Source organism: Terrapene carolina, unplaced genomic scaffold (assembly GCF_002925995.2).
Source record: "Terrapene carolina triunguis isolate 2854851 unplaced genomic scaffold, T_m_triunguis-2.0 Scaffold58, whole genome shotgun sequence".
NCBI classification, from domain to species: domain Eukaryota; kingdom Metazoa; phylum Chordata; order Testudines; family Emydidae; genus Terrapene; species Terrapene triunguis.
In genome coordinates this window covers 25,021,898-25,048,507 of record NW_020664409.1, presented here as the reverse complement: position 1 = coordinate 25,048,507, position 26,610 = coordinate 25,021,898, and the positions used below count along the sequence as shown (strand labels likewise).

Genomic DNA, 26,610 nt, shown 5'->3' with positions numbered 1-26,610 from the left:
ATGGCTTCATAACTTTTGGTGACGAAAGCTACATTCCTGGAGCTTTGTGAGCCGCTTACCCTTAGCTTCCAGCATCAGCAAATGCATGAGAGCCAACGTGCCACTCCAGAAGCGGATTGCTATAACCCTCAGGAAATGTGTTATCCCAGACTGCTACAAGGTCACTGCTAACCAGTCTGGTGTTTGAAAAATCAACTGTGGATAAAGTGGTGGCAGAGGTTTCTGTCCCAATCAGGTACCCGATTTACCCACAGGTGGTGGACAAAAACAGTATCCCTGACGCAACTGCTGGTTTTGAGAATAGAGTTCCAAGCTGTGCTGGGGCCACTGATGGGACTCTCGTGCCCACAGTTTGCCCTCTTCAAAGAGGACATAACTACAAAGGGTCCTACTCCATTGTTATGCAGGCCCTTGTGGAACACAGAGGTTCATTTATGGATGCCAATGTGGCCTGTACTGAAAAAGTTCATGATGCCTGGGTTTTCTGCCAGTTGGGAGTCTACCTTGATGGACAGGCTGGGACACTGTTCCTACCAAATAACGTTGTCATAAAGAGAGTTACTGTCCCCACTGTTATTCTAGGGGAACCTGCCTACCCCATTTTGCCTTGCCCTGGCAAAAGAAGGTTTAATGATACTCTAAGCAGACACTGAATGGTGGCTGAATGTGTTTGTAAACAGAGCCGTCATGATTTCAATCAGCCAGAACTCTTATTTGACCAAAACCATAAAACAAGGCAAAAGAGAGCAGACATTGGATTAAACTAGAGCTGCTCTTAGCTTCTTGACCCCCAGTCAATCCCCCAACATTACTCTCTTTTCTTCTCCCCCTAAAATAAACCTTTAAGAAACAAGTAGTGGAGGCCATCTTCTTGCTGCAAAATGATACTTGTAATACAAATAATGGGGAAGCCCACACCAAACAGAAAAAATTCACTCTCCTCTCCTGCTTCTATATAGATTTTGGCCAAATGAGTCATGAAACGATGGTGCCTTGGTAGTCAGATGGTATACAGTTTCAGTAACAGACCTTGTATGGTGTTCAGGAACAGTGCATAAACCTTTACTCCAATTAACATTTTTAGGTTAACCTAAAACCAGAAGAGTGTGTGGGGGAAACTTGTTTTAAGTGTCTGATAGGATTCCTGCTTATTGTGTGTTATCAGTCCTATCGACATCAGTGAAAATTCTCATGTAAGTGAGCAACATTTGGGCCCACCACTATATTTTTAAAAATTATCACTATATGCCATCAGTAGGTGCAGACTTATCTCCCTTTAATTTGTATTTTATTATTGCAAGCTAGTACAAAGCGGAACACCTTCAGTAAATTACAGCATAATTCTGGATGAAAATGAACCAGTTATGCGTTAGTCCATATGCAGTTACAGTCAATACATTTTATTCAATGCTATAACATTCTCAATTGTAATTCAACTTTATATAAAAACAAAAGTATAAATGAATACATGGCTACTGTAATTAACTCATCTTACTATAATTTTCAGTTGAAAGGCTTTTGAAAGTTTCAAGACACCATTTTTTAAAACAAAGATCCAGATCCCCAACTTGTGTAAGCTGTTGAAACTCAACTGAAGTCAGTGTAGCTATGGCATTTTACACTAGCTAAGGATCTGGCCCATTAGTTCAGTCACTTGCAGCACCAGCGCTAAGGGTTTGCCTCAGAGTTGAGATGGCAGTGGTTAGAGAGAGATCAGTGCTATATTATAATGACTGAAAAAGAGATGATGTCCTTTCTCTGAAAAAGAAATCTGGATTCCCAGGGAATGGAGGAACCAGTCTGACACAATGGTGGTTCCCAGCTGACGGCCAGAATAATATTGTGGATCTTAGAGAAGCATCTTGACTTTCAAAAAAACTGACCACACTGTTGCCATTGCACATATGAATTTTTAATCCTAGATTCATTTTCTCTTTCATAAGACAGATTTTTTTCTTTTAAAAAGAACCTTAGCATTAAAGAATTTACAGAAATCTTTAATCCTTAGAACACTGATATTCTCCAACCAGCCAAATGAAAGCTCAGCAGAAAGTCCATATCCAGATGCTTCAAAGGGTTAAATTGCATAATTTTTTGTACAACCTAAGCTGAGCATTTTCTTATTCTTTTCTTTTTTTAAATGAAACTTTATCTTTGGTTTCTTGTATTTTTTCTGTTAGTCTATCCTTTGTTTCCTCCATCTTCTCTGTTAGTCTATCCTTTGTTTCTTCCATCTTCTCTGTTAGTCTATCCTTTGTTTCCTCCATCTTCTCTGTTAGTCTATCCTTTGTTTCCTCCATCTTCTCACTAATCATGTCCCTGGTTTCCTCCATTTTCCCTGAGAGACGCTCTTTTGTTTCTTCCATTCTATCCTGCAGGTATTCCGTTACCGGAGGGGGTGTGGACATGTAGCCATGCTTACGAAGATACTTGACAGTAATGGATGTTCCTCCTAAAGTTACAGTGTATCTGGCAGGAGTTGCTATCTTAAAGGAAACCAAAAAAGTATCAATATTATGTGTAAATGGGCTAGGATATTCTTTAGAAAAATCTCTCAATTTTTGTAAAAAGCTTATATTGGCTTCATCTTTTAAACTCCATCTTTTAAAAAAAGGAGCTCCAAGTTATAAGGAAATAAATTAATCTATTCTGAAGTGAATTCTTCAGAAAAGCTCTCTCTCTCACATACACACACTTTCATTTGAAGTATCCCGAGTATTATAGGTTTGAAGAGAGATGCCAACTAGGTATAACTTCATGCACCCCCGAGATGTATCACTTCTGGGATGAAATGGAGCAGCTGTTTAACATCACAACAAGTTTGCCCCTAAACTAACTTTTTTTTTTTAAATGCAAAGTGCCACAGGATCTTTGCTGACCGCAAGCGATCAGGAATTCCATTTTCCATCTCCTCCAAAAGCACAGTGCCTCTTTACTACATAACAATATGCACCATGGCATAAGCATTTTGCCTGAATTACATATACTAAAGAACCAATACTACTTCCTCAGTTAGGACTTAGAGGTCTCCCATGCAGGTAACAAGGTGATCTTGTCCTTGTGCATAAAACCAGAAGGTTTGTAGGTTCATTTCTTAAATACATTATTTTGATCATGCAGATCGAGAAAAGTGTGATTTTTTTTTATTGGGGGGGGGGAGTGACAACTGAAAGAATGAGAAGTTTAAAAACTATATACATTAAAGAAATGCAGACTGAATTTGTGCAGTGGCTAAGGGAGTATCCACATTAGGGAAAAAAAGGTGGCCATTTTACCATGTGTTAGCGAACACGCGGTAAAATCCTGCTGTGGACAAATAGTTCTCACTAACCTCTCGATCAGCTAACAAGTGTGAAAAGTACAAATGGCCTTGTCCACAGCAGGATTTTACCACATTAATACCCTTTTTCCTAGGCTACGTCTACACTACAGACCTTACAGCGGCACAGCTGTACCACTGCAGATACACCGCTGTAAGATCTCCCATGTAGCCACTCTCCTACTGGCATAATTAAACCACCCCTAACAAGCGGCAGTAGCTATGTTGATGGGAGAGCATCTCCAGCCGACATAGCGCTGTCCACACCGGTGCTTTGTTGGTGAAACTTCTGTCGGTCAGAGGTGTGTTTTTTCACACCTCTGACAGAAAAGTTTTACTGACAAAAGTACTAGTGTAGACAAAGCTCAAGTGAAAACAAGGTCTAAATGAACCCTCTGGATAGTGCTGTCTAATCTCTCATCCTTTATTGCTCCTTTTCTTCTCCTACCCAAATCTTTGTTCCCAGCTCTGATCTCCATATAATGACATATCATCATGAAATAAAAGTGGGAGGACAAATACTAATTCCTAATTCAGTGAGGGCTGAAGGTTTGGCAGCTCTTTAGCTACTTATAAATACTCTCTGCATCTGTCTCTCACTTTAAAATAATCTCACTTTGCTTAATTGCTACTTGTTGGAAAATACTAAACAATGCTATAAGACTTGAAGGCCAGTCACCTTTACTACAGGCTAGACACTGGCGTGGAATAAGACAGATAAGCCCAAAGAGAAAACCTAAGAAGTAATAATTTGTCTTGTTATTGACAGTCACTGCACCCAGTAATAAAAGAGCAAGTTCTTAAAAATATTTTAAATACTATTTAAACAAAACAAAAATAAAAGGAAGCAAATGGTAAGGAGCCACCAGGATGATTTGATAACCCAGCATGCAAAGTAAGACCGAAAGACTCTGTTTCATTACAAGAAAACACCAAAAACCAAAAATGTAAAAGGTGATGTAAGATTAAATGCCAATTCATTTTTCATAGAGTTTACAATAGCAAAGATAAGTTAGTATTGAACTTAAAATGTGTTTTCTAGCAACAAAGCAGATTCAGTCCTAGGCTGCATCAAACCAGGCCCCTGATTATGTAGAATTAAAAGGGACTCCTGCTTACTGAATAGAATTATCAAAACAGTGGCAACTGTTTATAAAAATTGTTTAGAAAATTCATTTAATACTTATACATTCTATACTATTTTCTGGGATTCTAGGACACCTAACCTCTGCTAATGGTTAAATGAAACCCTCTTGTTAAAAAGGGTATTTACTTTACAGGGAAATGTTATCCCAATATCCAAACTGAAGAATACTGGGAGAACTTGGCAGTTACCCCACAACGTGAGCATCTACAGAGGCGGCAGGAAATGTAAAGAAAAGGGATAAAGTTGGTCAAATTAATATTCTCTTCCAAAAAGCAAAGACCCTGAGAAAAAGATTACTAGCACACAATTTTAAATTATTAATTCTTTGGGGGCAGGAATTATTTTTAAAATATGTCTGCACAAGTGACTAGCAAAATGGGGCCTGGATGTGGTTGGCCTCAAGACACCACCTAATGTTAAACGATAAGTCACTCGGAGTAAGTACAGGGCCAGATTTTCAGAAGAAAATAGAGCCGGCAGCTCTCATTGTTTTGGGAATATCATCTGCATTTAGGAACCTAGATAGGAGATGAGTATTTCTGAAAATGTGGCCCTTAAATTTACATCAGGCTTGATCCTACTTCCCTCCATTTCAATCGGAGCAGGATTGGACTTAAAGCAAGAAATGTACATATACTTGGCATGGCCAAATCTCCTGAAAATAGTACACATATGCACTATCTACCAATCCAACAATAGGTTGTGTTTATTATAAAATCTTTATATTTTAAATGCATACATTCATTGACTACCTATAGGCATCAATATACTAAACTGTTTAAACTGGCAAGTGTCTGTGCCTTTACTTCATCATCCCTTTACTTAGGACAAAAGTTAGCTACAGAACTAGTAAAATGCATTAAAACAATCAGATATGTGCACAACAAAAGGACAATGTATTGTAAATAAAGATGTTAATAGTTTGCTCTTGTACAATCCTTTACATGTTCATAGCACCGTACAGATTATGCAGATCTAAACCCAGAAAAAAACAACCAAAAATCTGATCTTTAAGTACTGTATTAGGACAATTGGACAATGAAATCCCAACTAAGTCAGTGATGAAAGCAGAAGTACTAAACTAAAAAATTCAGTAGAAAAAAAAAATTTGCACTGTCACCTGAAGAACTCAAAGCATTTAAACTGTCACTCTCTAGCTCTGTGAGTTACGTATGGGGAAAACAGAGGTATTACACAGGATTGTCACCACTTCTATGGCATGCCAAACAGCCATTCAACAACAAACAAAACAGTTTAGGAAGATTTTATAGTGATGCAAAGGTGCTTAAAAGCACTCTGACCCTTTTAACTTGAGTAATGTGAATATTTAGGTTTAAAACATTCATTTAAAAATGTCTACACTATTAAGAGGGAGAACAGGGCTAATTCTTTCTGATCTAAACAATTCTCTTAGATCACTGGGCAATGTCAGAACCAATTAACTATAATGGTACCTACCTTATACATTGCATATGCAGTTAGCGCATATCCACTCTGAGAGTTTTTCAGAATGCTTACAATGCTTTCTGGAACCCCAATGAACTCTAGGAAAGGAACGACATTCACTCCTCTATCAAAGAAAAAGAGTTATACATAAAAACAGGATTATGTTTGAAAGGATCATTAAAACATTCAGCACAGCATTTCTTACTCTAAGCAACATGCTTGTTTTTAAACACATTTTCTGGTAGGTTTGTATTACATGTAAACAAACAAGATTTTTACATTATTTTAAGAAATGAAAGTAATAAATTATACCTGATGGTTTGAGCTACTACTTAATCAAACTGCGTCTGTCCCTATTTAGTATATTTGGAGGTAAGTAGATACACTGGTGCAAAGACACAGTCATATTGATCTAAACTGTGAAGGCTCAGTTCATATGAGAACTGAGAACCAGCTTCACTCTAAGGCCTGGTCTTCACTGCAGCAGGGATCAATTTAGCGGGTCTAGTGAAGACCCGCTAAATTGATGGCAGAGCGCTCTCTGGTCGACCCGGGTACTCCAGCTGTCCGATAAGAGTAAGGGAAGTCGACTGGAAAGCATCTCCCATCGATGCAGTGCAGTGAAGACACTGGGGTAAGTTGACCTAAGCTACGTTGACTCCAACTATGTTATTCACATAGCTGGAGTAGCGTAATTTAGGTCGATTTACCCCCATAGCGAAGACAAGCCCTAAGAGATGGAGACAGAGAACACAATATACTTGTTTGTTTTAAGATTAATTTGCAGCCTACCCTCATAATGAGGTATCCAGGTTCCAGTCCCTCACATTTCCTCTCAAGATGCATTAAACCAGTGGTGGGCAACCTGTGTTCCGCATGCAGCCCATCAGGGTAATCTGATTGCGGGCCACGAGACATTTTGCTGATGTTGACCATCCGCTGGCATGGCTTCCCAGTGGCCGCAGTTCACCGTTCCCGGCCAATGGGAGTATATGCAATTAGTTATACAAGAAATGGATTCTCCGATATTTAGAAATATTGTTCTAACATTTAGTTTTGCCAGTGTCACTGAAAGCCCTAAGATTACATGTACAGGGTGCCCTATAAGTATTATGCTATCATAGTCAACGTAATTTTCAACTTCTCTAAACTGTTTTAGTCCTTATTCTGTGCATTATTAGTATCAGCAGGAATAAATACAGTATTGGAAATAGTGTGTTACCGAACTGTTGCTCTAGAAAAGAAAGTGCCTTTTTATAGCGTTAAAAATTAAAAGGTTAACTACTAAGTATTAGAAGACTCAGATTAGAAAACTAAGATGGGCCTAAATAGGTTAACACTGCCCCTTTAAAATTTGTTGATAAATAATTTTAGACTTGAATAATTTAGCCTTATGTAACTATTATTCATGATCCAACTTACTTTTCACCTCAAGACGGTGCTGCTTTTCTAGTATGATATATTGAGGCTCTGCTTCTCACTAGTTCCTAATTAAATGTTTTCATTTGTGTCCATTTGTCAAACGTGTGTTTTAACTGCTAACTAAAGACTCAGACAAACTAGCTAAACTTTACTCAGTCTAAAATCTCTGGATGTGAGCATCAACTTAGATCCATCCAAAGCAAAATGTTTTAATAGCTTGGGACCTTTATTACTCTGAAATGGGCTAAATTTAGAATGACATTTGGATCTATAGCGCCTAGAAAGGGCAATTATGCCAGCTGGTTAGAGTAACTAAAACAAACACTTGTCATAATGCATTCTGATGTCAAAGGCCCATCCTTCCAGCCATAAACTATCATTGTTTCATGTCTTCTATTATTAAATATGCAACATGCACAGTCCAGAGATAAACATTTACTCCAATTCAACAAAAGTCACAGACTAATAAAACCTCCCTCTAATCTAAACTGATCTTGTAGCTGACATGAATATTGCTTATTCCAATCAAGGTGAGTTTCCAAAACAGAAACACACTGTTTTAAGTCTTCAGCAATTTCACAGGAGATCTAGTGTGGCTAGACGAGAGTAGACGTGGTGGAGCGTTGATACATTAGTTTTATTACAAGATGTACAAATACTAATAATAAAAAAAAGAGAAAGCAGGATGATTGATGGATCCAGAGTTCATATTCAAACAAGTGTGTATGTCTGGCAGTCTGTCCAAATGATGTCCAGACCTGAAATGGCATGGGCATTGCAAATAAGGACTTGAGTATATTAGTAAGTGCTGCGTACTCCATGCACACCTGACACTCCCAGTGCTTTTGTGAGGGTCCAAAAAAGACAAGGATTAGTTTAAATAAAACCCCAGAAACAAAGCATCACAATACAATACATTTTCATCCACCACACTGTTTTGGAGAAGCATGGGGAGAGAGATGACAACTAATCTCAGTGATAAAACTAGTTTCTTGGGAGGAATAGGAGCAAATGACATTTTCTTCAGAGAGTTTCTACTAATGGGCCTAACCTGGACCACCAAACACCTACTGAAACTGGAAGATTTGGTTCGCAGTACCTTCTAGAGGATTAAAGATAAAGATACTAAAAGAACAAGGAATTCTTCAAAGGCTTTGTATCCCTCTCACAAAAACCTTCTGAACGCAAAGATGGGGGGTGGGAGGGAACTACAGTAAGTCCTCGCTTAACGTTGTAGTTATGTTCCTGACTTTAGCGACTTTAAGCGAAACAATGTTAAGCGAACCCAATTTCCGCATAAGAATTAATGTAAATATGGGGGGTTAGGTTCCAGGGAAATTTTCACCACCCGACAAAAAAAGGATATCTATATCCATCCACACACATATACATACACATTATATATATACATACATACACACACACACACACACACTACATTTTAAACAAACAATTTAATACTGTACACAGCCATGATGATTGTGAAGCTTGGTTGAGTTGGTGAAGTCAGAGGGTGGGATATTTCCCAGGGAATGCCTTGGTGCTAAATGATGAACTAGCTTTTGGCTAAGTCCTCAAGGATTAACCCATTGTTGTTAATTTAGCCTCACACTCTACAAGGCAGCACGAATGGAGGGAGGGGAGACAGCATGGCAGACAGAGACACAAACCCTGTGTGTGTGTGAGTGAGAGAGAGAGAGATGCGCATTGCCTCTTTAAGTACGCTGACCCCACTCAAAGTAAACTGCCTTGTTAAGTAGATCAGCAAGTTGAGACAGCAGCTGCTCCCAAGGAAGCTCCCTCGTCCTGAGCCTTTTCCAGTCGTCACCACCCCCCATGGAGATGGGGTAAGTGGGGTGCAGGAGCGGGGGGGGAGACACCCTGACATTAGCGCTTCCCCCCCCCGCCCCCCACACAGCAAGCAGGAGGCTCCCGGAAGCAGCTCCAAGGCAGAGGGCAGGAGCAGCACAGGGCAGTGGGGGAAGGGATAGCTGAACTGCTGGTAATCGATAGCCTGCTGGGCGGCTGTCGCACAGGGAACTTAGGGGATCTGATTGGGGGCTGCTGGTCCACCCTGGTTCCAAGCCCCCACCAGCTAACTCCAAGCCCCCACCATTGCTCTTCCTGCAAGCAGTGGACAAAGCAAGCGGCTGCCAAACGACGTTGGAAGGGAGCAGATACCAAAGACAAGAAAACACCTTGCTACCACCTTTTCTCCTGCCTCTTCCACCTCCTACCCCCTTCAACTTAAAGAAGTGAGAACCTACCGGGCACACTCTACAGTTGAGACAGCCTGAAAAGCAAATATGGTATATATATTTTTTACCTACAAACTCTGTATCGTTCAAATTTCACCCCATACAAACATAAATTTAAATTTAAATTCAAAAAAAGGTTTGGCCTATAGTAGAGAGCTCTCCTTCTTCTACCACATAAGGGAGGAAAACCAGAAGGGTGAGGGGTCAGGCCTACAGCGGATTTCACCGCCCTTTACTATTGTTTCAGAGAGGGGAGAACAAGCTACCATCTTTGCCACACAGCAGAGACTGGAAACAGATGCCATTGTAAGGTCATGTGTACCATAGGTGCCAATTCAGTGGGTGCTCCAAGGCTGGTGCTCCCCCTTCTCCCCCCCCCCCCCAACGCCTTCCAACCGCTGGGTGTCCCGCTGATCAACTCCTCCCCCTCCCTCCCAGCGCCTCCCGCCTGACACAATCAGCTGTTTCGCGGCGGGCAGGAGGTGCTGGGAGGAAGGAGGAGGAGCGGGGATGGGAAACTCTCAGAGGAGGGGGCGGAACTGAGCGGGAAGAGGCAGGGCGGGGGTGGGGACTTGGGAGAAGGGGTGGGGCAGGGGTAGGAGGACCTGGGGTGGATGAGCACCCCCTGGGCCCGCAGGAAGCCGGCGCCTATGATGTATGCATTGTTTTATTTTGGTGACAATTACATTCCTTCCAAAGGAAGATAAAAGTATTTGGTATAGACAGACTGTAGGAAGTTAAATAGTACATAAACAACACATTGATATGAGGTCTATTCCCTTTCATTAACAATCTTGGGCTTTAGTAAGACATGGAAACTCCTTTTGCTGATGGAGTAAGTTGGGTAATTTCTGACACGTAATAAGATCTACATTGCAGATGTTCTTGTATATATTTGTCTCAGATTAATAGCAATAATGACCTTGTTACAAATCAGTAACTTACTTCATGGCTGCGTAGTAGAAGGATCCAAACCATACACTGGAAGTCAACAGATGCAGTGGAATCATAACTTTTCCATACTGTTTAAAAGTTCTCTTGAACCTCTGAAAGAGACTAATTGATTTGTCTTGTAATGGATCAGGCTCTAAAGAACTTGATTCTACAGGCGTCCCCTGGGGTATATCACTAGCTGGTTTCAAAGGGTTTTCGTCCTTTTGTTCTTTGTGGTGAGTGCCTTCTGGTTGGGATGAAAATACACCCAATGACTTTTCTTCCTTTGAGAGACAGAGTGCAGCAGATGCATGGAAACACTGTTTTTCAGGGCCCAATGCCAAAACCACTTTGCATCCAGTCTGAGGCAAGACTGGTTTCCCTTTTAAGTGTTGAAGGAAACCAGTGCGATGTGGTACCAAACATGTCCGATGTGCCAGCTGAAACACAGTCTGTATTAAACTCCTTTGCATTTTGATGACTGATGAGAGCTGGCTATAGTTCCTAGGGAAAGCAAACAAGAAAAAAGTTGATTTTTCTAAATTAAGAATGGCCATAATAATTGTATTTCAAAAGATTAATTTGCAACTTCTTCAATGTGACTTTAAAATCTGAGGACACTTTCACGGATTAGAAGAATAAAAACGTATCATACTAAACCAGTTAGCAACTAAAGCTACACAAGAAACTGAAAAGTTTTGCAGCTATTTCCTAGTGGCACCCAAATCATCTTAATGCTCATGTATTTAATATTCTGAAAAGTGTGCTGTTACATTATCTTCACAATTTATTTTCCTCACACTGAAAATGCTTATTCTACTGCTTTATATGTAACTCTTTTACTAGATGTACTCTTTATATGTAACTCTGATACTTTTAGCCGACAAAAATATATTACAACCTCACTAATTTGCTCTAATGACTGCATGGCGCTCTTTGTTAGAATGAGGAAAACAAAACTATAGCGATACTGGATCAAAGAATGTACTGATAATGGAGTTTAGTTTTAATGATTTACATTACTTTGTACTAAAACAGTAAAAATTATTTATTGTTTTTTTGTTAAACAAATGACATTTTAGTAATTCCAGACCTAACAATGGAATGCTGCTATTGAATCTGTGCTGAGAAGTGGTGTGTGAATGAAGATTAACATGAGGAAGAATTAGTAGTTACACTATAATTCAGAATTTCTCTCTCAAAAAGTATAATGCAGTGAACATTTTTGAACTATATATAACCCAAATGAACTTTTTGTTTTAAATGTCTGGTGAGTATTTCTGAAAGTTCAATAGGACCAACTGACAGCTCCCATACACACACACACACACGCGCAAATAATTTCAAAATAGTACACATAGATTGCAATGTCATGTTATTCACAAAAATTGCAAGTTTTAGGGCAATAAGTGAAATTTTAACTATTTCCGTTCATTTACATAACGATAGCATGTTATAGCCCAGCTGAAAGGAGACCTCTACCTTAATTTTACTAATGTTAACGCTGGTTAAGTCAGTTGCTGCTCCACTTACCTTTCAAACCTTCATACTTTTCAAATCTGCCTTTGATAGCATTTAGAATTTTAAATCCCATGAACAGTCTAAATCAACATTAGAAAACCAGTGGCATTGAATTGTACATTGCTGGTCTCCCTTTAGATTTGGCTACATACATACATACATACATACACACACACACATATATATATATATATATATATATATATATATATATATATATATATGAAAACAGCAGCTTTGGCTGTATTCTCTATTTGGTAATTGAGGTGCAAAGTTAACTTTTTTTAGATTGCTAAGACAGACTTCATGATGTACATGGAAGTCTTGGGAGCAAAAAATTAGGCGTGTGCTTTTTGCTACTTTATGGGTGTATAATATAATGAAAGACTTAGAAGGTTCTTGACCCTAGAAATACAATTCTTGTGTACACTGAAGACTCTGATGAATAGAGAAGTAGGGAAACAGATGACATTACAAGACTGCAATTTAAGAGGGGAAAGGATTTTGGGTCAGTCTGAGGGTTGTCTACACAGGAACGGTTTACCCGGTGGACACATGTATTCTGGTAAAAGAGTGGCTTTTTTCAGTAGGGTTTAAAGTTTATCCCAAGCGACATAAGCTAAACTAAAAAAAAAAAAAAGGCACTAGTATTGGAATACTGTCTATGCATTTTCTCAACCTTTGCAGTATACACAGGTATAACTAAACCAAAAGAGTAAGTCCACACTGCTTTGTCTAAAGAAGCTGTGACTTCCCTGTGTGAATCATAGCATCCACAAAACACCGTGTTTTTTCTTAAGAAGTGCATAGCATTCTGGGCAGGTATCCCAAGAACGTTCTGCTGCTAATATCAAATCATTATAAGTTGTTTCTCCTGGCGGATTATGGGATACCTTCTGAAATTCTGGGCCCTGGGGTCAAACTTCTATGATTCCTTCCATAATATTCCAAAACCAATACCATTTTCAAAACTGTTGGTTTCAAACAAATTTTGTAAACTGCTCTCAGGCAGCATGGAGGAAGCACTGCTGAGCACAGTGATCTTGACCATCCCGCATACAAAACAGGATGCTCCCGATGTACTGGCCACCACTCAGGTCGGTGGCAGAACAGATAGACCACCACCACAATACTGTACAGAAACAGCTATTGGAGGACGACGACGACCAATTGGGCAGTTATTTCTACATGATATTTTCTTAGGCTGGTGTCACAGAGTAGAGTGCCACTTCTGGGCTCAGCCAATGATCACTAACTGATAGGACAGAACACTGCTGCAGACCTAGGATGTTTGGCTGCAGAACTTTATGATACGGAAGGCTGCTCTCTTGGAAAACTGTGCAAAGCTCGTCCTGGAGTTACATTGGTAAAATACCAATGAGGCCCACTCAGTGTGCAGAAACATGTGACCATTGCCTATGGAAGCTTGCAATGCCCAGCTGCTACCAGTCAGTAACTAACCAGTCTGGTTGGCAGATCAACTTTCAGGGTTGTTGGTCATAGAGGTACACATTGTTGGCTGCGAGGGTGTTGCTGTCCTGGGTCATTAAGCCTGGCAATGCACAGGAGGTTACTGATGGCTTTTGAACGTTTGGGGATCCCATATAGAGGCCATTGATGTACCCATGCGTCCCTGATGCCAGGATATGTAGAAACTCACCTCTGGTTTAGGCAATGAAAAAATGGAACTTTTGCTCCCAAAACTACTATAAACATGTATGGTGTCAGGGTTCCAGCCAGTTGTCTGGGAGAATCGGTTTACTTTCTGCTTCTCTGGCTTATGAAGCTTTTTGCTAAACACATGGATAAGAGAAAGAACTGTTTAACTATAACCTGAGTAGCTGCAGAATGACTACAGAGCATTTGGAAGACTGAAAGAAAGGTTAACATATCTCATGACAAGGCAAGAGGCTTCTGAGAGATATCGGTCTTGTATCATAGATGCTTGCTGTGTTTTTCACATCTGAGAGCAAGGGAGAGAGCCTCATCAATGGGTGGGAAGTGAAGAGACTTCTGAGATGTTATGACCAGCTAGAGAGGATGCCTCTATCTAATGCCCCTATGAGCCAGGGAATCACTGTGCTTGTACTTAGACAGCATGGTATAGGGAAGGAAAACGAAAGTAATGTAATTTAATAAATGAAGTGTATACAATGTAGCAAAGACTTGTGAATTGATTTTATTAGGAATTGATGTTCTCTTGAATGGTCTTTATCAGGGGAAGGGTCACCCTGGTGGGTCCTGCTGGGGATTAAAATGTCTACCATTGGGTCTGACACCTCGGTGAACTCCTCCATCTGTACCGCGTGGTTCTGAGCAATCTGCCTTAGAAGTTCAAGGTGGGCTCTGCTGCCGGGAAGGGGGGGGCCCATTGTCTCATCTGGAAACGTTGAGGCGGAGCCCGGAATATGGGAGGGGTTCTCCTGCCCATCCAGCTCCTCAAAATGGTGCGGCTCCGCCCCAGCCGCAGCGGTGGTACCGTCCGTGGTACTAAGTGAAGCCATGGTGCCGGGTACGGCGCTGGGTCTGTTGTCGGTGCTGGGCGCGGTACCAATCATGGCGCTGGTTGATGCCCGGGAGAAATCCCTGGCCCTAGACGCAGTCCTTCTCTCGGATACGATGGAAAAGGAGCGTACAGAGGCAGACCCCTGGAAGTGGTGGTAAGCCCATGGGGTCCAAAAGGGCCACTAGGTCAGCATTTGAGCCATTGTGGTGGCCACGGTACTGGAGGAAAGGTTTGGGTCATCCCTGCTGACTGGGAGTGCCAGTGGCTATTATGTCGGCTTCTCTGGCACACACGAGTCTGTGTCCGATGCGGACTCCAATGAGTCCGTGCGTAGGCACCATGGCAGAGTCATGCTTGTCGGTGCCAGGGATTGTTGCTGGGGTGACATAGATCGTTGCTGAGTCATAGCTGGCTTGCCCCTGAACTTCACCGGTGGCCTCTGAGTTGTTTGGGGACTCAGGACTGGTGCTGTGACACTGTGGTCGGGGGAGTGCAAGCCTGTCAATGTTATCAGGCCCCGCGCTACCTCATAAGTCTTGGGTGTGGAAGGGAGGTACAAATCCTCCACCTGGGTCTCCTCCGGTGGCACTGGACTCAACGGTCCCTCCCGGGGGCCCAGAGTGGACGGTGCCAGTCGCTGAGCTGGAGGGGAGGTGCGGTCTCCCTCCCTTGGGTTCACATTCCTGTGCACGGGAATGGGAGTGCCCTCTATCAGTCTTCCTGTGCTGCTTCTTCAGAACAGAAGACTGTGAGCAGTGCCGAGATTGATCCCGTGCCGTGTTCAGCGCATTGAAGACGAGAGACGAAACGTTCCAACGACCGCCACTGATGGTAAGAAGGAACTGGAGAGGCAGTGGGTCGGCAGGACCCTATATGCGCCGCCATGAAGGCGCGACTCCAGGGGGCTCCAGAGCCGACCCGACAGGTGCTGCTAGGGAAAAACCTTCCAGAAAACTGTGCATGCAGCACATACACACCTAATTGGAATCGATATGAGCAAGCACTCGAAGATGAATAAATAAAATGGTGCAGAAATAACCAAAAGGACAGAATGAACTTGTTTGTGCAGATGGGGTCACAAAAATAAGAAGGTGGGATTGTAATTGTTCTCCTTGTCTTCGGGAGTAGAATGATGTGGGAACTGTCTATCCTTTGCAGTTGGGGGTGTGAAAAGGGAATCTCAAGTTTGCTGTATTCTCAATAGGATTAATTAGGTTAAGGTGTTGTCTATGTGAGCACAGCATAACAATGTTCTCCAGCTAACTTATCTGCTTCTGCATCATGTTCGACATCCTTTCCTGCAAGTCTATTTCCCTGTCCAACTGGTCCATACACTCTCGACAGCTCCTTGGCATGTCCCCAGTTGTCCTTTCTCACTTGTTCTTGTCCTGCTGCATAAGTCCTATAACCACAAGTGGCCAATTTACCTTGTTAAAATTTTAGATGTTTGAAATTTAAATTATGGTCTTGTATGCATTTCTTACTGTGACAGCCTCTTGAACAAAAAATCCAGTCCTGCATACATACTGGGAGCAATATGAGAGGTCTTGTTTTTTGTCTTTGACATTTTTGTAGTTCTGTCACAAGACCATGCCTTTGGCACAGTGCTGGCACGTGTTCTGGGAGTACTGCTTTTCCTGCATTTACGTTACTAAATTTGCATTCCAGTGACTACCAGAAAGATGAGACTGAACTTGTTCCTCTCTCTAGAGCAGTGGTTTTCAACCTTTCATTTGCAGACCCCTAAAAAATTTCAAATGGAGGTGCGGACCTCTTTGGAAATCTTATGACAGTCTGTGGAGCCCCAGGGGTCCGCGAACCACTGGTTGAAAACCACTGCTCTAGAGAGTAAGGAAGTCCAGGATCTCCTGATGAGACCATGTGAAAGCACTGAACATAGTGGCTGTAATGGACTTGGCATCTGAACTAGAGTTACAAGCAGATGTGCTTGTGTGTATGCCATCATTTAAACCAGGGATGGAGAGAGAGAGCCTCTCGAGATGACTCCAGAGCAGTGGAGAATGCTCAGATAACCAGACAGGCCAATCCAGATGTGAAACAAAGCAGTGTGGGATAGCTGTTAGAGAACTACCTGTAGAAATACTGGTAATTCAAAATGGGGATGCATCCACATGAACCTTATAGCAGTATATAACTAATTCCAAAATAGAATTATGTCACATCCAAAGTGGATTAATTATAGCAGGATAAAACACAAGATGAAACAAAAAGAAGATAATTCATGCATGGATTCAAGGCAGTTTATGCCAATAAAACCTAAAGATAAACAAAAAATATTCTCATGTAGATGAGGCCTAAGAGTGTTTACTTGTGGGGCAGGGAAGTATATCAGTGTAACTATGCTGGTTTAAATTCACACTTTACGTTACACCAAAAAAATCTTTCCTGTGTAGAAAGGCCTGATTAAAAACTATTTTTCATTTGTGTTTGTTAAAATTTAAGTAACACTTCAATTACAGCATGACAGAATTCCCAATTCAAACTCATGAGCCTTTACCCTTCGTGTCCTGCTGTGAAACCAGGGAAGCCTACACTTGACATTTACGATATTTCTAAGGGATTTTTTGGGGGGGTATGTGTGAGTGTAATATTACGTCTTTTGTATGTCAAAGAATCAAATCAGGGCAAACCCAGTTTTAAAAAGTCCTTTATAGCAGAGGTTCTCAAACTGTGGTCAGTGGACCACCAGTGGTCTGCAAGCTCCATTCAGGTGGTCTGCGGATAGTTCCCTCTAAGGTGTGTGCCTAGGCAGCTGCACACAAGACAATGAAGGGCCACCACCTAATTAGTGGAGACGCACAGGCGTTGCGCCACTAATTAGGTGCCTGGACACTGGAGAAGACGCACATGTAAGGTGAGGTGGTAGCCTTGGGGGGGAATAGCGGGTAGGTGGGAGGGGGCAGTGGGGTGGGGTGAATTTGGGATGTGCAGGGCTGCAGCGGCCAGAGAAAGAGGCAACTTTCCCCAGATCCAGGGTTGTGGCTGCTGGGGAAAGACAGCCCTCCTTCCCGGCCTCAGCTCTGTGGTGGGGAGACACACCCCTCCTTCCCAGCCCCAGCTCAGGGGCTGCCACGGTGGGGGAGAGAGGGCACATCCATCACATTTGAAAGGTAAAACTACTGATATGAAAATATGAGTTGTGTGTTTTTATTTGTAGAACAAAAAAAGTTTATTATTAAGTTTTTTTTTCTTTTTCTTTTTTAAATATAGTGCTTTTATCCAAAGTGCTTTTCAATAGTTAGCTAATGGTACAAACAACATTTGGAAAGATCATTAAGTGGTCTGCCGAGACCCTCAGCAATTTTCAAGTGGTCCGCGGGGAAAAAAAAAGTTTGAGAACCACTGCTTTACAGGTTACCTTTACTGTAAGATGGGTGTACAACCAGTTGAAAGTCTGCACTCACAGTAGTTATTGATGGGGTCCTGCAGGATCCGGTACTATTCAATATTTTCATCAATGACTTGGATAACGGAGTGTATTATATGCTTATAAAATTTGCAGATGATAGAGTTGCAAGCACTTTGGAAGACCAGATTAGAATTCAAAATGACCTAGACAAAGTGGAGAATTAGTCTGAAATCAACAATTAAATAATGTCAAAAGCACAGTACTACACTTAGGAAGCAAAACCAAATGCACAGACACAAAAAGGGGAATAACTAGTAGGCAGTATTACTGCTTCAAAGGATCTGGGGTTTATTGTGGATCACAAAGCAATTATGAGCCAACAGTATGTATAGTTGGGAAAAATACATCTGGTATGCATTAACAGGGGTGTCATATGTAAGACAGGAGCTAATTGTCCCACTCTACTCAGCAATGGTGAGGCCTCAGCTGGAGTTTTGTGTTCAGTTGTAGGCACCACACTTTACGAAAGATGTGGACAAACTGGAGAGCAACAAAAATAATAAAAGTGTTAGAAAACATGATCCACGAAGAAAAGTTAAAAAACTGGGTATGTTTAGTCTTGAGAAAAGACCTGATAAGTCTTCAAATATGTAAAGGATTGTTATAAATAGGGCAGTGATCAATTGTCCTCCACGTCCACTGAAGACAAGACAAGAAGTAATCAGCTTGATCTGCACCAAGGGAGATTTAGGTTAGATGTTAGGAAAAACTTTCTAACTATATGGATAGTTAAGCATTGGAATAGGCTTCCAAAGGAGGCTGTGAAATTCCCATCATTGTCTAACCTGTTCTTAAAAATCTCCAAACACTAACTTTCCAGTCCTACTTTCCTATGATCCTAAGTCTGCATGCAAACAAAAGTATAAGATCTGACTTCCCCACATTAATTTGCAAAGTCTAGTGGTGCCCCACGGAAGTGTTCAATATTGTTTAGGAAGACTTCTACTAATACAATATTTTCGACAAAATAGCTTAATGCTAACATGAAAACAAGATCTTAAAGAACTTAAATTCATCCCTTTCTGCTACTTATTGCCAGCAGAATTATACCCCCACCACTCCCGCCAACAAAAGAGACATCCAGTTTTTCTTGTAAATATCACTCTACAGAAGTGGGAAGAGTAATTAGTTCCCCCCCCCAATATTTTCCTCTTTTTTCCATGAAGTATCAGTAAGTCTTTAACTGGGTATTAATCTATAATCTTAAATGTGACAGTGTTGACTATTCTGCTAAGTGATTTAACTAGGAAAATCCAGCAACTGTGTTTGTCCAAGGCAGCTGGACATACCCGATACAGTCATACATTCTTGTACAGGGTCCCCAAACTGTAGTACATGAGCTTGCCAAGAAGTGAATTGATAGAACACCATTTTTTTAAGATGGTGGTATGTTAACCAATAAAGTTAGGGAATATCTGTAATGTGAACCACATTCAGTAGGAAACCGTTGCACATTCCAGCAGCAGTGAAGGATACTGTGCCACAATCTTAAGCCTTGTCTACACCACACAGTTTTGTCAGCAAGAGGCAGCTTTTGCTGGCAAAACAGTGAAGGTATACACACTGGAATGCTACTTTTTGGGGGCAAAATTCTCCTATTTTGCCAACAAAATAAAACCACCTCAACGAGAGGCATAATGCTTTTTGCGGAAAAGTTAAAGTGACGAAGAGCAGGATCTACTTTAATGATTTGTTATGTTGCCATAACCGCCTCCCCCAGTATCCCACAATGCCCACCGTGAGTGACGTCTCTGCTCACTGTTTTGAACTTGGCTGCCCTGCATACAGCTACACAAGCATGTGGCCTTCTCCTTTCAAAGCTCTGGGAAGTTCTGACAGCTGGGCATGCTGCTCTGTTCCAACAGCAATGAGCAAATAATTAATGTGGAATCCTGCTCTCTCCAGCACCAGGAGAACAGCGGCAGGCAGGCTGCTGCTGCAGGGAGGGAGGAAGGAGTGGGCTGCACTGTGCAGAGCCAGGGAGGGAGGTGGGGGCTAATGTGTGGGGGATGTTCCCCTCCCCCACCTTAGGACTGGTTGCTTCCGGTTACTGTCTGAAGTTAAAGAGACAGCATGCCAACACACGACACACTCACTCTGCCCCAACGCAGACACTGTCTCTCTCACATATTCACTCCCCCACCCCAATCCCCCAACACACACTGTCTCTCCCCGCACACACACACACTCTTCCTCCCCACCCCACTCCCACTTCAGTTGAAAAGTAGCTAGAAATCTAGTAGGATGCCCATGGAACAATGGGATTGAGAAACCTATATCACCTGACGCTGTACCTGCCCCATGAGGCACTGCAAACCCTTCCCAAAGCACCCTGTTGCCAGTTGTACAGTGGGATAGCTACCCACAGTGCACTGCTCTGTGTCGATGCAAGAGCAGCTAGTGTGGCTGCACTCTGCCAAGACATGCTAGTGTGGACATGCAACAGTGGTTTAATTAAAGTAGTGGCTGTACGTCAGCATAAACTGTAGCGTAGACAAGGCCTTATTCTCTGTGGTATTTCCACATGTGGCTGTGTCTTCACTGGCACTTCTAAATCTCCCACCACTGCGCTACATTGGTGCGGCTCCAGTGGTACTAGCACTAGCAGAGGCTGGTCACCAACATTTTTACATTATTGTATCTAATCTTGCCTTGCTTGGTCACAACATAGTTTAAATCTACAGATAGATGGGATCTAGCTAGATCACAGAACCATAATAAAGCCTTGGACAAATTAAGTCTATAGCTAGATTTTAATATTCACTGCTGTAACTGAGTCTGTTGACAAAACAGTATTTATAGTGTAGACAGACCTTAAGTAGAATAGGGAACAGCTTTTCTTAAAGATCTTCAAGTGTTAGTGATATATACTTTCTAATACTTTTTTCCAAAGTTCTAAGTAGAAGAGCTTTATTTTATATCTGTGTGTTCAGTTAAAAACGTGGGATGTTAAACAGTAGGTTTGTACTTAAAAAGCATTTCAATTACTCTTTAAGATGAGGTGCAGTTTAGCTAATCTGCATCTAACTAGAAGTGACAGAAATACTCCCACCCCCGCTTTTACTTTGACAGGAGTCAGAGATCTGAAGTTTTACATTGTACTTAGTTCTACCTTTTAACACCACACTAAATTAAATCTCTACAGCTTCTTAAAACAAATACAACATACAAAACTCTTTATAGCTCTTTCTAGACTGTTACATTTCTGCACCCTACTGCAGTCACTGCTTCAATTACTTTTTTTTTGGATGGTGCTAATTCCAACTCCATAGTAACCGCTCAGTATCCCTGCTCTGTAATACTGAGCAGCTATGCTGGGCTCTTTCCTTTAGAAGTTTTATTCTGCCCTCTACTGAATTATTACAGAATTACCACTTGAACTTCAGAATGTATTGCAACTATTAGCATTGTATTCGTGTCCCCTTACCACATTATATTGTATTAAAAAAATACAACTTTCAGAAAAATTGGTTACTGCCTTTTCTTTCAACAGGTCCCCCGGGCTGTTTGTGCTCTTCCCATGAGTTAAATAAACACAACCTATGAAATAGATGAATAGGAGACTAGATCCATAAACCAACAAATAGCCTTTAAATGATGTCTGATTGGATTTATGGCCAATTATTGGAGGTTCAATATAGTCCAAAATTTGCTTTATGCATTTTTGTTTTTGGGGGTTGTTAACTGAGCAGTAAGTCCTCTTTGAGCTAAAACTTAAGCAAGCAAGCAAGCAAGCTTTGGCTAAAAGGTAGCTTTTTAAGTTGTCATATTCATTTTTAAAACAATTTTTCATAGTTACTTCAAAATATGGAACTCTATACTTTGCTAAGGGAGTATAACATTAGCCAAGCCTTTAACTTTTCCCATCAAGCTATAATCATAACAGACTTAGCACTTTAATGTTTTATAGCTGTTTGCAATATTTACATGTTCAAAGACCAGAAATCCTCAGGTCTATCTGGAATATAGTAAAACAGAAGGGCCCTTTAGCAACATCTGGCACAAATAACTACACTGATATCACCTTCAACTGAACATATAGATCCTGCTCTACCTCTTTCAAGGGAGGACTTTGGTTTCAATGTACTACCTCTGCATCCAAATCACCAAAGAACAACTTCTTCAGCTAAAATGTGGATATTCCACAATCGTTCAGAGGCTATCATGGCAGTCGGGGCTTCAGCGCAGGTAGTACAAGCCTGGCGCAGAACCTGGGTATGTACTTGGCTTGTTAGCCTGCTCTAATGCCCACGCTGCACTCTCTTCACTCGTATTGTTACTTGTGCTAGCTGGATTCAAGTTAGCTCAGATAGGCTACTCTGTGCACAGCTTTTGCTGTGTCGACATACCCTTACCACCTTCATTTGGTCACAAATTGCCAAGGAATATATTCCTCATTATGAAAACTGGTCTTCCTCCCATCCCCCGTGACTACCTCAGCGCCTACCTTTGTCGTTCATAGCTTTAACATGATTGACATGTTTCTAGTTAGTGTCAGCGTTGCTAGTCAGAGCTGCAAAAATAGCACTGAAACTGAGCAGAACTATATCACTAAGGCTGGGAATGCTATGAGCGGCAGCAGAGATACTGGAGCTGTCTGCAGACTCAGGATGACAACACCACATGTTTACTTTTGCTAGGTTATCTTTACAACTATAATGGTTATGATTCACTTTAAAATTAATTTCTAAATCCATTGCTTAGACCTCTGAAAAGGACAAATGCTCAGTTGGCAAGAGAATTTTTCAAATCCTAAGTCAGCCACTTATAACTATCTTTAAAAAGGAGACTAGAGCAAAGTGATGGGGATGGGACTGCAGCTATTATGACCACTGTATCCTCCAAAAGCATACTGGATTCCAGGAGACGAGATCAAAAAAAGTCTCTAATTGCTAAGGGCAGTACTTCAATGCATAATTCCTTCTGCTTCATAAAGAGAAGAAAGAAAGAAAAAGAAAGAGAAAAGATATCTAATGGAGTAACCAAGAAATCTACTTTTGGATCTAGACATTCTTAAGGAAGGCAGACAGATGATCAACTGGCATGTGCTGGAGCCAAACAGCATCTTTAAACTTTTTTCCCTTGCCACCCTCTGTTGAAAAAGAAATCTGAAGTCACTGTAGTGGCAGGAACAGAGCTATAATAATAAAAAAAAAATCTAAATAAAGATAATCTAGAAACTATGATCTTTTACAATATGTCCTCAACCATCTCACTAATTCTTCTGTTTTTCCTTAGAGTCTGGAAAGACAGACTACTGATAAGCATTATTTCTGATAACTGATGACAATCACCAGTACACTTGTACAACTCTGTTTTTAATTGTTTCTTTAACTATAACTCATGAACAAGATCAGTTTTTGGGCAACATCAGATGGCAGATCCATAGGATGACAAGAATAGCTGGGCCAAGTGGCATTTCCCCTTTCAAGTCTCCAAAAATAACACAGGACCTACCTAAAGCATTTTACAATACCGTTTTGCTCCACAGCAGAAGAAACTTCACCTCTGGAATTGTCAGTGCAGCATGCACTGAACTGTGTTCTTGTGAGGGATCATGAAATGGGCAGAAGGTGTGATGAGGCATAATTTGTGAGAACTGAGAGAAACATTGAGGGTGGGAAGTGATTGGGTACTTTTAAAGAAAGGATCAGAACTGTTCATAGAAGAGTAAAAAAGAGTATCTCCTTGAAATTCAGAGACTAAAGAGGTCACAAGTTACTATTTGCATTGAAGTAGCACCTAGAAGCCCCAACCACAGCAACTGTTAGCAATTGCTAACAATCTAAATAGACAAAACAGGCAGAGTGAGAGAAAGATGATTAGAGAGGACTCTCCTGTCAGAGTATCTGCTTTTATCATCATTTTCTTAGTGAAAGTCTGAGATAAAAGTCTATTGGAAATGTAGCTGACCCACTGAAAACATCAGGAAGCCACCACTGTAGTGAATTATCAAGATTCTAGCTAGATCTACTGATATTTAACAAACGGATTCAGCCACTTTAGGGCAAGGATCAGCCTCAGATTCCAAATCTCCTGTAGACTACAACATACTTCAAGCAGATCCCTAAAAATGTGGTTCAAGGGAACTGGTCTGAAGCACTAAGAACCATGAGTTTTGACCCCAGAATTTCTAACACGTTACACTAGCGTGAATGCAGCAGCTCAAGTATGGCTTTGCAAATGTGACAGCCATCACCCACAGTAGACCAACCAGGTGATCAGACACAATCACCCAAGTTAACACTTCAGAGGCTTTGTGTACACTAGCACTTTTGTTTGTGGGGGAAAAAAACACCCCTGACCAAGATAAGTTTCACCGACAAAAGCACCAGTGTGGACAGCTCTTTGTCAGTGGGAAATGCTCTCCTGCCGGCATAGCTACTGCCGCTCATTGGGGGTGGTTTAATTATGCTGGCAGAAAAGCTCTCTGCTGCTGGCATAGAGCGGCTACATGTGAGACCTTACAGCAGTGTAGATGTAGCGGTACAGCTGTGCTGCTGTGAGGTCCGTAGCGTAGACATAGCCAGAAAAGAGATGCTCTGACTTTCTCTTGATGGGGTATGGGTACGTCTCCTCCCCCACACCTGTTCCCTGAGCTCCACTCTCACCCCTTGCTTTATAGGCTCCACGCGTCAAACTGAGGCGCAGGGAGTGGTGGTGGCACACACCCAAGCACCACCTTCTCGTGGAGTCTAAATAAAATATCACAGCAGACTGTGCTCATATTCATGATTTGATTGCTGATCAAAACATGTAAGAGGAACAGTGAAGTAGTTAATGTTAATATCTATCAGATGGCATCTGAATTAAAGTCCTATTGAGGTGAACGGGGCAGTTCACAACTCTTAGCAATTCTTTCAGGCTTACTGAAAATATGGATAGACCTGGCTGTATTTTACATTTTGTTCGCTTTAAGAAGGTTATCTTTTTCAAATCTAATCTTACATTCAGGAACACAAGGTAGCCTCAAAAACAAACAACTGCATTTGGGTAGGAATCAGCATCCTGGCTTGCTTTCTTTGCTCTCTGGGTTTGTTCTTGAAGAGGTCGACATCTTCAAAATTCAGCTTAGTCTATACTTAAGTTTGACTGGCATAACTATGTTGGTAAGAAGTGTCATTTTTTTTTGTTACCAACATGGTTATGCTGGTGTAAGTTCTAGTATAGATGCAGTTATAGTGCTATAAAAGTACTATATGTTAATATAACTGAGCCTATGCTATGGTGTTTTTGCCGTTTTAACTATGCGGACATAATTAAAGCAGCAAAGACTTTTACTCCTTCCTTTTATCACACTGAATTTATTGGAGGACAACCTCAGCATTCTCCTTAAAGAGTTTGCAGAGAAAAAAGTGTCACTTTGTATTCCTACAATTCTTAGCATAACCACAATAAAAGAAGGGCATCATTCCTTTTGACTTTTACTTTCCATTCCTGGAGTCCAAAGTGCTAGGAGGAAGGACCTCTCTTTTCCTGCATACTTTTAGAAGATCAGATATATGGGTGACTAGGGAGGATAGCTGAGGCAAGGTAGGAGCAAAGAAAACCCCGAACACTCAGTAGGCAGGTTCCTGCTGCCTCCTTGCAAAAAAGGCAGAGAACAAGGGATCAGAACATGGGAGGAGGAGTACGAGGAAGAAGATTTCTCAAATCTGAGGCTCCCGTCCCTGCCTGAAAAGGACCCTCTCTACTTGCATTAGCTGTAGCCACATCCTATGAACGTAGAAATTATTCACATAGAAAGCAGAATACATTGCTGCAACACGTTCTCAGAGAAAGCAGCTCACGGAGTGTAGCGAGTCAAGGCCCACCCAGACTTGTTTCTCGGAGGGAACGGAAACATGCTGGAGCGAGCACAGCTGAGATGGCAAAAGCACTTTTACACAACAGCAAATTCAGACACAAGCTCCTTCGCGGCCGCCTTCGCTCGTGGGGCCTGACCGAAGTGTGGTTTCCAAAGCAGGGAGCGGTCAGGGCGATTGCCGGGGAGCGCCCTCTCCAGCGCTGGGGCGGCAGCAGCACGTTTCGACACCGACCGCCTCGGCCGCGGAGGAGAAGGAGGAGGGAGGCCCTCGGGGGCGCGCAGCACGTCTCCTCCCCGCACCGCTTTGCTGCAGGTGCCTGGGGGCGGCCCCCGCGGCGGGCCGGGGCCAGGGCCGGAGCGCTGTCTCGGGGGGCGGGCGGAGGGTCAGGCTGCCCGGGGTCGCGCCCCTCGCTCCCCGCCGACCAGGGACCCCCGAGCCCGACGTGCCCCCCGCCCGCCCCTGCCGGCAGAACGCGGGGATCGTACCTTGCGCTCAGGCCGCTGCTCCATAGGGCCGGAGCCACAAGATCACACGCGGGGGCAGCGCTGGGACCCGACTGGAGCGGCCTCGCCCTGCCTCCAGGCAACGTGTTTGCACTAAACTGCTCCCCGGAGCCCCACCACCTTCAGGCCTGATTGTTCACACTGCGCATGCTCCACTGCAAGGCCTTCTGGGGACTGTAGTCCTAGAAATCGTCAGGCCGCTGTCTTCGCGGCCAATTTCCTCCCTTCAGATGCGCTCTAGACCGGAGAGGAGTCACGTACGCGCGTGCGCATTTGGTGCCCACTGCGGCTCTCTCTTCCTCCGTTCCCCCCCACCG

The 26,610-nt window shown here is 42.2% G+C and overlaps 1 protein-coding gene across 4 annotated transcripts; it reads right to left on the bottom strand.

The window, feature by feature from the left end:
* Window positions 1-1,254: 1,254 nt before the first annotated feature.
* Window positions 1,255-26,567, bottom strand: FAM210A (family with sequence similarity 210 member A). 4 transcript variants are annotated; one of them, XM_026660864.2, is made up of 5 exons: window positions 26,276-26,567; window positions 17,932-18,125; window positions 10,538-11,029; window positions 5,925-6,036; window positions 1,255-2,486 (listed from the first exon to the last, which is right to left on the bottom strand). In XM_026660864.2, the coding sequence occupies exons 3-5, from the start codon at window positions 10,996-10,998 to the stop codon at window positions 2,121-2,123; spliced, it is 939 nt and encodes a 312-aa protein (XP_026516649.1). In that variant the 5' UTR covers window positions 10,999-11,029; window positions 17,932-18,125; window positions 26,276-26,567; the 3' UTR covers window positions 1,255-2,120. The 4 variants fall into 4 exon arrangements, with proteins under 4 accessions (XP_026516649.1, XP_026516647.1, XP_026516656.1 ...); XM_026660862.2 differs by having other exon boundaries at window positions 17,978-18,125; XM_026660871.2 differs by lacking the exon at window positions 17,932-18,125 and having other exon boundaries at window positions 1,255-2,201; window positions 2,268-2,486.
* Between the last annotated feature and the right edge of the window lie 43 nt (window positions 26,568-26,610).

Excerpts from the sequence above, each read along its gene's own strand:
- FAM210A (XM_026660864.2), bottom strand. The coding sequence starts at position 10,998 with ATGCAAAGGAGTTTAATACAGACTGTGTTTCAGCTGGCACATCGGACA. Across the intron at positions 6,037-10,537 it reads TTCTACTACGCAGCCATGAA|AGGAGTGAATGTCGTTCCTT; the intron begins GTAAGTTACTGA and ends TTTCTTTGATAG. Across the intron at positions 2,487-5,924 it reads CTGCATATGCAATGTATAAG|ATAGCAACTCCTGCCAGATA; the intron begins GTAGGTACCATT and ends GTTTCCTTTAAG.